The 9,496-nt window shown below is 48.5% G+C and overlaps 1 protein-coding gene and 1 long non-coding RNA gene across 8 annotated transcripts; one reads left to right on the top strand and one right to left on the bottom strand.

The window, feature by feature from the left end:
• The first annotated feature begins 583 nt into the window (after positions 1–583).
• Positions 584–9,048, top strand: LOC146436105 (uncharacterized). 7 transcript variants are annotated; one of them, XR_014852523.1, is made up of 14 exons: positions 588–817; positions 1,145–1,321; positions 1,598–1,703; positions 2,221–2,343; positions 2,864–3,101; positions 4,100–4,123; positions 4,924–5,046; positions 5,569–5,756; positions 6,483–6,682; positions 7,006–7,097; positions 7,425–7,479; positions 8,170–8,267; positions 8,412–8,725; positions 8,922–9,048. XR_014852523.1 is itself a non-coding variant. In XM_085061675.1 (13 exons), exons 1-13 carry the CDS (start codon positions 705–707, stop codon positions 8,624–8,626), a joined length of 1,752 nt encoding a protein of 583 aa, XP_084917801.1. In that variant the 5' UTR covers positions 588–704; the 3' UTR covers positions 8,627–8,860. The 7 variants fall into 7 exon arrangements, 4 of the variants coding, with proteins under 4 accessions (XP_084917802.1, XP_084917803.1, XP_084917804.1 ...); XR_014852525.1 differs by lacking the exons at positions 7,425–7,479; positions 8,922–9,048 and adding an exon at positions 7,536–7,709 and having other exon boundaries at positions 587–817; positions 8,412–8,434; XM_085061675.1 differs by lacking the exon at positions 8,922–9,048 and having other exon boundaries at positions 8,412–8,860.
• LOC146436106 (uncharacterized) lies at positions 3,094–3,712 on the bottom strand. The gene is made up of 2 exons (XR_014852526.1): positions 3,446–3,712; positions 3,094–3,279 (listed from the first exon to the last, which is right to left on the bottom strand). It is a non-coding gene; the product is annotated as an uncharacterized LOC146436106 (long non-coding RNA).
• Positions 9,049–9,496: the final 448 nt, after the last annotated feature.

Genomic DNA, 9,496 nt, shown 5'->3' on the forward strand with positions numbered 1-9,496 from the left:
CATGTGGCTTGGTCTCTAGAAATGGTGAAGGTTTGGAGCACAAGTCCCTTGAGGAGTGGCTGAGGGAGCTGGGATTGTTTGGGCTGGAAAAAAGGAGGCTCAAGGGAGACCTTATTCTCTACAACTACCTGAAAGGAAGTCGTAGCCAGCCTCTTCTCCAGGCAGCCAGTGACAGGACAAGAGGACACAGTCTCAAACTGTGCCAGGGCAGGTTTAGGTTGAAATTAGGAGGAATTTCTTCACAGAAAGAGTGATTGGAATGAACTGCGGGGGGTGGTCACCATACCTGGAGGTGTTTAAGGAAAGACTGGACGTATAGTGCCCATGTCTTGTTGACACGGTGCAGTTCGGTCATTGGCTGTTCTCGATGATTTCAGAGATCTTTTCGAACCTACTTGATTCTGTAGAGGATAATTTAGTGCGAAGGCAAGGCTGGTCCTGGCTTCGGAAGGGCTGAGCAACTGGCTCTGCTCCCCCGACCTCCTCCGTGGTTGCCAGGGCTGCCAACGGGAATGGCCGCGCCTCCGGCCGCTTTCAACACGGGCAGGGCAGGGCAGGGCAGGGCAGGGCAGGGCAGGGCAGGGCGGGCCTCTCCGCGCCTCTCCGCAGCTGCGGGGCCGGGGGCGGGGGATGCCGGGGCCGGGCCGCCCCTCCTGCGCCGGGCGCCTTAATACCTGCCCCGAGGTCCTGCCCTGCTCACCGCGATGCTGCCCGCCCGCCGCCGGGGCCGGCCGTGGCCCGCGGGCAGCGCCCGGCAGGGCGGCCTTGCCTTCTACGTGCTGTGGGCTCTGCGGGAGCCCCCGCGGCGGCTCGGCAGGTGCAGCCCGGCCCCGGGGCTGAGCGGACGCGGCCGGTCCCTGTCAGGGTTGGGCTCCTGTGGGGGCACCTGCACGCCGTGCCTTGGCCCTGGTCTCTGGAGCTGCTGCTGCCCGCGTGGCTGCACTGCCCCAGCCCCTGGCGGCTCTCCCTTCCTATCGTTTATTTCCTTCACTGCATCCTTGCACGGTTTCATCTTTAAATGACACGAGCCCTCTCCTTTCACCCTTCCCTCACATAAACGTGTTTTCAGGCGTTTTGACCTTTTTTTCACCTCTTGTTTTACTCCCTGATTACTATCTCTAATTTTTCTTCCCTCCCCTTGCAGCCAGTCCAGCCAGATGGGTTTCCAGGCTTGGCTGCCCCTGCCGTTGCCAAAGCAGCTGGTTGTGTTCGGGCTGGGAGACTGGAGCTGTTACTCTCCGGACACGAGCATCGCAGTGGATGTGCTGGTGTCCCCTGGAGTCCCACCACAGCGGGTTGGCACGCTGGAACCCACCCGCAGGTCACAGCAGGAGCTGCCAGGGTGTCAGGAGGGGCATCCTGGAAAAGCTTTCTGATCTCTGGTGCTGCCTGATTCTGCTGGTGTCATCCCAAAGTTGCTCAGGACTTCTGGTCCTCCACCATGGTGTTTCTCTCTAGTGATGATTCCAGCTTCCTTTTGGCTGCTTTCAGGGTTGGATCTCTTTTGGCTTTGGGCTGTTACCATCTAGTATGGGAGCAGGAACTTTGTCTTGTTCAGTGTCACTTGTGGGCTGAAAATCCATGGTCCCTTGTGCAGGTCTCTGGTGTGGGAAGATGACTGGAGAACAGATATTTTCATGGCCTCATTGAAAGAGATGGACAAAGGCAACCCTGTGAGGCTTGTCCTGACTGTCAATGGACAGGTAAAAGAATTTACATTCTTCTCTCTTCCTGCCCAGGGTCCTAAATGGTGTTACTTATGAGCCTCAGAACCTCCTCTCCCATACTCTCCTTTTCCTTCTCTGCTACTCCAAGATAGAGCTGACAAACGTGGATCTGTTAATGCACATCTTTGCTGAGCCTGAAACCTCTCTGATACTCCAGGCCTATTCTCTGAACACAATTTTGCTAGAACACTTAGTGTGTCACAGGAAATGGGCAGCAGAGAGCGGTTCACTTCCAGTTCCACTCTCTCCTGAGTCTTTGGTACTTAATTGTTTTACCTCGAGCTGAAGCCAAGGTAAAACAATTAAAACAATTAATCTTGCAGCACCTGGCTTTCCCTTTCCTTGTTTGTTTTGTTGGTGTGGGAGATGAAAGGCAGGTTATTCCATTGCAGGGAGTCTCTCCCTTGTGAGATATCTTTTTGCTCACCCTTTGTGTGGATGTAGGCTAGCACATTTAGTATGTCCTTTTATTCTGTCACTGTTTCTGCTGCAGCTGCTCCGAGGTGTCTCTAGCAGTACGCCTGCCCATCCCTTCCTTGTACCAGAGACCACCCAGTCACCAGTGCTCCCAGCAGATGATAGGCCCTTTGGCCAAGACCTGGAGAATCCTACTGGGGTATGTGTGTTTTGGAGCCACCTTCTTGTTATCTCACTGTCATCTTAGTATCTTCTCCCTCACCAGCAGCCATTCAGTTGATGTCTAGCTGAAACATTTGCTGAAACAAACTCTTTCAGCAGAGATATGGCTAAGCAACATTTGGAGCCAAAGTTTCTTTTGTGCTGAAGAAAGACATATTCTCATTGAAATGCCTTTTGAAAGGTTGAATTTAGCAGTCGTTGGTGGGATGATCAACCAGCCCGTTCCTTCCTAGTACAGGTAGCCTTTTTGGCCTTACATGTTCTGGCTGTGCCCAGCAGTCTGAACGCTGACCACAGCACGCAGCAGCAGATAGCTGCATTGCTCAGTATCTGTTTGGCAGCTGATACTGTTGGCATATTGGCCCTTAAACTTCAGTGGGAATATGAGCCTGAAAACAGTTACCACATGAAACTAATCTCTGGCCCAGCAAGATGCAATTTGTAGTAGCTTCAGGTGTTTTTCTTCAGGGCTGATTTGATTTGGACTCATATCACAGGTTAAGAGTCAGAGCTCAGAGGGTGCTGCCAGAGCATCCAGGCCTGTGAAGAAGGATGTCCAGCCACCATTGAGGACCCTGGTAGTACCCTGTGCCCTGATGTCACCATCTGGCAAGGCAGAATCCAGTGAGGGCTGGAGGAAGAGTCCTGACCAAGGACCGCCAAGAGTCCACTCCAAAAAGCCCAGGAAAGTTTTATTTGAACCCACAGCATCTGAGAGAGATCTCGATGAAGAAGGTAACTCTGTTAGCTTCCGACTTTATTTTACAGGTCTTGTCTGAATGATCTGTCAATGCTGCTGGGCTGCAACTTCCCAGTCCATTTCTCTGTATACTTCCAAGGCATGATGGGCTTGTATGTTTCAAATACTGAGAATGCTCTTTATTCCTGGACCAACTGCTTTATGAGTTTTTGCCTGTTGGGAAAAGGCCAAAAATAGAACATGGGATATTCTTAGTGCCAACACTTTGTACCATGACATAATGCCTATCTTTTCATACTAGTAAATGTGTTTTATAAATTAAGGCAAGTATCGTTAACCTTGTTTTACAAAAGTGTAAATTGAGGCACAAGGAAGTTACCTACTGTGATGTTCTGTATCCTCTGCATTAGTCTGTTTGTATTCCTACTAACAGCATACCATTTGGTCCATAGAAGACATTGGTTATTATTACAGTACAGAGACTATGAAAAGGAAAATATGTATGTAATTAGTATAATTGTACTGACTTTTCAGTAGTGAGAAGGTAATTGCCAAGCGGTTTGGAACAAAACCTTAGGCTTCTGGAGTGGGAATTCCAAGTCAGCTCCAGAGCGTGACCAAGTTTACTCGTAAAAGTTTGACAATAACTTAGTGGTCCCCATAAGAAATTACTAACTGGGACTTGGCTTGCTTGTCATAAAGGCAAATATAGCTCCATCATAAAGTTGTTTCTGCTGCAGGCAGTGTGAGAAGGGGGGAAAGAAGCTTCCATCAGGGGGGTAAAATGCAATGGTGACAGCATGATGGCAGTCGAAGGAGGTGTGCCCTGCTCTTACCTGCTTCTGCATTTCTTCTAATGAAACTTAGTTCACGATTCTTGGTCTTGCACTTTGTTGCAGTAAGGTAGCTTTATGCTGGAAGGAAGTTGGAGAAAGGAAGGTCAAAGGGCTCTTAAACAGTGAAGCTGATCACTTTCCACAGTGTGTCTGCTGGCTGCTTGCTTTATGAGGCCATCTCTCTGTTCCCTCTGCAGATCTGGCAGTGAAGGAGTTGCAAGGTGAGGATTTGGTTCCTAGACCCTGGTTTGTCTCTTCAGTCACTCGGTGATGCTATTCCTTCCCTTGAACATCAGAAACCTCTCATGCTTCATCCTGTATCTCCCCAGTGATCAAGAATAACAAGTAGGTTGTGGGTATATACTATTCCTTTTGATGCAAGTGCCATCAGTACAGGTGCTTCCGGTACTGTCAGGCTCTCAAATATGTTTCTTTAGCCCCTCTGAATCTCAGACACACCTCTGGGTACATAGTTCTTTGAAGAAAAAAGGCAAGATGTGAAATAGACTTTGATTAAAAAGTATTTTTTTTAGTTTGCTCAGCCAATTGCAGGGGTCTGAGAGAGGAAAGGAGGAGGAACAGAGCAGCACAAGGAATAACTCTGGAAACAGCTCCAGGCTTCTGTTTGTTCTATCTTAGGCACTGACAAACTATCCCTGGGTAGCCCTCCCTCACAAGGAGTAACATGGAGTGGGGTAGCACAACTGCAATATCAGTTCTGGAGATGGGGTAATGAATGGTGGACATCCAAGCCTGTCTGAAGTGGCAGCCTGAATGCATCCTACATCCAGCTACTCCTTGCTCCTGAGGTCTCTCTGAGTACAGCAATTATTCCCCTGAGCCAACTGAAAATATTTCTTAGGGTGGTATGTCTTTTTCCCCTGAGGAGGGAAGGGACATGAGGCCCTTGCCTTACCATTTTCCCTCTCTGAGCATTCAGATGTCTTGTTCTCCCCAGCAGGAAAGGGAGCTGAGGATGTCTTGTCTGACTGCTCATGGGCCTGTGCTCTTCCCTTCCCAGGCAGTCCCAGCCCTCGGTGGTGCCATGCCATGTGCCTCAGTGACCTGGGAACAGCTGTTCTCATTGGTGGAGAAGGTGTCAATCAACAGTCCTGCAGGGATGCTCTCTGGAAGCTGGAAATTGGTGGGGACTTCAGGGCTGTCAAAGGCAATGGGTTCAGTGGAACTTGAGGATAGCTCATGCAGATGGGAGAAGAAACTTGGGCATCTGTGCATGTGGAGGGGACACCAAAGGTGTCACATCTAGCATGTCACCAGGCTGGGCTGACAGCATAGAGTGCCTTGTGAGGTTCTGGGATTGTAGTTGAGAGCCCTCTGGGAGCTAAGGTACAAGTTCTAGAAAGAGTTGGGAGAATTTTAAGGGGTAAAAGCAACAATGCAGTTTGCAGTCTGTGTGTAGTGACTCACGGGGAAGTGTGAGGTACAATTGCAGTGCCTTGTGTCTTTCTGCACCTCACTGGTCTTCTCTTTCACCTTGCTATTCCCCTTCATTCCTTTCAGAAACAATTCTGCATGAGTTCCCTCTAGCCCTGAACCAAAGGAGAGGAGGAGATGAAGGGAGCAAGGTTTTCAGTAAAGATTTTATGGCATATTCTTTAAATCTAGAGAAATCAAGAGCATCTTGGCTCTGATATTGCTCCCACAGACAGTGATTTATGGCTTCCAGTGGGCTTCCAGCTACAAAATGCCATGCCATCGTGCTTGCATGGTCACACAGCGACCTACGACCCTGACACCAAGCGTATCTACATCTTTGGGGGTATGAGGGAGGACAAAGACCACAGCAGCATCTACATTCTGGACACAGTCACCTGGAAATGGCTCCTTGTGGCTGTGAGTACTGCATCTCTTCCAAGACAACAGTGCAAGGGGGAGGGCAGGTTCTGCCTGAATGAGGCAGCTGATATGCCCATGTCCTTAGTCCAGTAGTCTGGGTCCACTGTTGCTCAGGTTTCCTGAGATGCATAGCTGGGTTTGACAGGTATTAGGAGGCTGTGTTGAAAAGCCACATGCTGGACAGAAACCAGAAGCTGTGCCTACGAGTGAAGCTACGTGAAAAAATGGTTGCTGCAGAGGGCTGTGTCTGACCAAGCTCAAGGGTGGGAGGTACTCTACAAGCAGCAGAGGGAAATGGCTCTCATTTTATATGGTACCATTGAAACAAGCACAAGATGCTGAGGTGAAGACCTGGTCTTCTCAAATCAGGGACTGCTCTGAGTACAGCAGGACTCTGAGCAGAGGACCCTGTCAGCATGGGACTATGTCTCCTTCCTGGCTAAAGCACAAAATGGCTTTTACAGATTAAGTCTGAATGAGATCTTTGTGTTCCCTTACATCTTCTGAGGAAGGTGTGGGAGGTTGACTTCTTATCAGAGCATTCTGGTGGTGTAGAGCATGCAAAGAATGTACTGTTTGCCTGTGCAGCAAAAATCTGGTTGGGGAGCCAATAAAATGAAAATTGAGACTTGTCAAACTCACTGCATGATGTGGGCCCCTTTCCTATGGGTCATGCAGCAAATACTGCACTTCTTGTAACAAATACATACTGAATTTTTCTAGGCTAAAGGGAGGATACCAGTGCTCACCTACCACAGTGCAACTATCTACCAGAAGGAGCTCTTTGTTTTTGGAGGAACTTTCCCCAGGAAGGCATCGCTGGCAGTTGCACCCTGCAGCAATGTGCTTTATGTCTTCAATCCAGAGCATGAAATTTGGTATCAACCCATTTTAGAAGGAGAGAAGCCTCTGCCTAGGCTTGGGTGAGAGTGCTTTAATTTCAGCTATCCAAAATAGTGCAGGAAACCTCTATTCACCTTCCCTTCCACACCAGTGTGATTTTCTAAATATTAAGTGATTGTTCGCCATCATTTACTCTGTATGATAGGGCTGTGTTAGAGCAATGTGACTCTCAGTACCTCCTGTCATGAATCCTGATGGGATTCTGTCCCTGGGATGCAGTGGCTGTAGGTAGAGGCAAGTGTAGACTGAAACTATGTCAGCCCAATAGAAGAGGCCAAGGCTAAAATGGAAGTTTTGGGAACTTGCTGAAGATATTTTATGTACTTGCTTTCTCTCTGCCCAGGCATTCAGCTACTCTATTGAAAAACAAGCTGCTGATTTTTGGGGGTCGGAAGACTTCTCTGTACCTCAGTGACATGCACATTCTGGATCTGGGTAAGAAAGTCTGTGCCAGTTGGGTGCTTTGGGAAGGTCTGCTCTAAGACAGGGTCTTGGGAGTGAGGTATGTTCAATGGGAAAATAGCAATAACATTATACAAACTCCTGACTAGGCAATGGGACTAAGGATGGGATTAAAAGTATGGGATTAAAAACCCCTTCCTGGGGCAATGAGGGAGGGGATGAAGAAAAAACAAGTGCTATTTTGGAAGAAGCTGGGTAAATAGGGAAGGCAGGTTGTTGATGTGGCAGAGTATGTAAGTTTTGTCTAGTTATTAGGCTGAGATTTTTGGACATTTCACCTGCCTTTTCTCTGGCCATTAGGTTTCATGGAGTACACACCAGTTCCCCTCCTCGCAGGACAGCCTTCTGCACGTTGGTAAGATTCTATTGCAGACCTAGGAGCTATCTTCTGTTATTTCTCTTTGAATCCAGGTTTAAACAGTGCTTGTGATCAGACCCAGTTGCATATCTCTGCCCCGCTAGTAAAAATATAGTGGATCTCCTCTCTGCTGTGAGGCCAGGAATTCCTGTGCTGTCCTTGTTGGTGCCTGTACGGTGTGGGGATATATTCCTTAGTCTCCCTGGAAATCTGCCCTTCAGGCTAGGGTAAGTTTTCTGCCATGTGATAGTAAACTGTATTGCCTGCTGTTTGGACTTCAGAGTGCCTGGAGAGGTACTGTGCCACACAGAGGAAGAAACCCCTGTATCAGGACTATGCTGTTCCTAAAGGGACACAATTGCTCACTAGAACAATGACCTAAATCAGTGCAGAGCCCAGCTAGCCTGCTATTTCATCCCACAGAGCAAAGCATAGCAGTTTTGATAGCTCCTCCTGAGATAATGAGCTGGTCTTCAGGCCTGATCATGGCCTGACTTGCAGAGGCAAACAAACAACTCTTTCAGGATTATTCTGCAAATCAGGGCAGAGAGAAGCAGAAGTCAACTTTCTTCCTGCAGCTTAAGCCCCAAACCTCCTGATTAAGTCTGCCCATCCCTGCCCATTGCTGACTGAGGCCATCCCAGCAGGTTTTGTTGTAGTCACCTTTTGACTTTGCTTGGGTCACAGTTTTCATGCTGCTGTGGCTGTGTCGGACCAGAAGGTTCTGATCAGTGGAGGCTGCAATGCTAAAGGAGCCCTGCATGATGCCTTTGTCTTCCACTTAGGTGAGTGACTCTCCTGGCCTGTTTTGATACTGAAGGTGCCTCTGGCGCTGCAGTGGTGTTTCTGAACACCTAGTCTAGTCCATTTGTTTCATTCCTTGCACTAGGAATGGTCTTGTCAGTATTGATAGCCTTTTTCTACTTCAGATACTCTTTCATGGAGCACAGTGATCCACCACGACCTCTGCTCTGTTCCCCGAGCTGGCCACACATTGCTTGACCTGACTCCCACCCACTTGGTGGATATGGACAAGGAGAACAAAGAGGAGCAGAACCTGCACACAGTGTTGGTCTTTGGGGGCTCCAACTGTGCTGGGACCTTTTATAACAGCACAGTCAAGATCCAGCTGGACCTAGGATAATGCATGATACTCAGGATGAGCCTGAACAGCAAGGCTCTTCATCAGCCTAAATACAGATATGGATGGCAATAAATGAGTCCAAGCAACATGGCAGTCCAGGTATCTGTCTGTAGGTGAATCCCACCTTGGTACAAGAGATCATGGGTTTGTAAAATCTGAAGACCATGGGTATTGTTCTCTTAGGGTACTTGATATACAGTATCTGGGCTCAGGTGCCAAAATACTCAGTGGGATCTGAGCTGAGTCTGCACAAGAACACAGACACAAGGTTACGGGTTCCCTTCTTGCCCTACAGGTTTTTTTAGCTGGAATTCCCAGGCTGCTTTAAGTTTTGAAGGTGACTCAGGTGTTTAGTTTTATTTGGAACGACTGAAATGGGATTTACTCCTGCCACCTGGCAAGTCCTCACAGTAAAAGTACAGGTATGATTCTAATTTGGAGGGAATCTGGGGTGGGATTGCCTTGGGGAACAGTCTGCAGCTGAAGAGTAGGAAAACACCTAGAGCAGTATCTGAGGATGGGAAAGAACATAATTTTCAGTGTAGGGGAGAGAGCTGGTTGTGCCTTGCTTTCTATGGCACAGTCACCTAGCTTTGCTCTAGGCAGACCTTTTATAAATTCCACATGAAGGGGTGACAGAGTTGCTGACTTGGCTCTTTCAAAACCCCAACCCAACAAGGGTTAAGCTGTCTTCCATCAGAGACTAGATCTTATTGTTTATGTCCATGGAACTGATGACTCTGCTGTGGCTCTGAGGCAGCTCCAAGGATAAACACACTGCATACGCTGATTCCCTGATGCTCTTTCTGTAGATGGTAGAAAGAAGTAGCCTCTATGGGGAATACAGAATTGGGTCAATGCCTCACAGTT

The sequence above is a fragment of the Lichenostomus cassidix genome, chromosome 5 (genome assembly GCF_008360975.1).
Source record: "Lichenostomus cassidix isolate B80296 chromosome 5, HeHo_3.0, whole genome shotgun sequence".
Lineage (NCBI taxonomy): Eukaryota > Metazoa > Chordata > Aves > Passeriformes > Meliphagidae > Lichenostomus > Lichenostomus cassidix.

Excerpts from the sequence above, each read along its gene's own strand:
- LOC146436105 (XM_085061675.1), top strand. The coding sequence starts at position 705 with ATGCTGCCCGCCCGCCGCCGGGGCCGGCCGTGGCCCGCGGGCAGCGCC. Across the intron at positions 4,124-4,923 it reads GGCAGTGAAGGAGTTGCAAG|GCAGTCCCAGCCCTCGGTGG; the intron begins GTGAGGATTTGG and ends TTCCCTTCCCAG. Across the intron at positions 6,683-7,005 it reads AAGCCTCTGCCTAGGCTTGG|GCATTCAGCTACTCTATTGA; the intron begins GTGAGAGTGCTT and ends CTCTCTGCCCAG.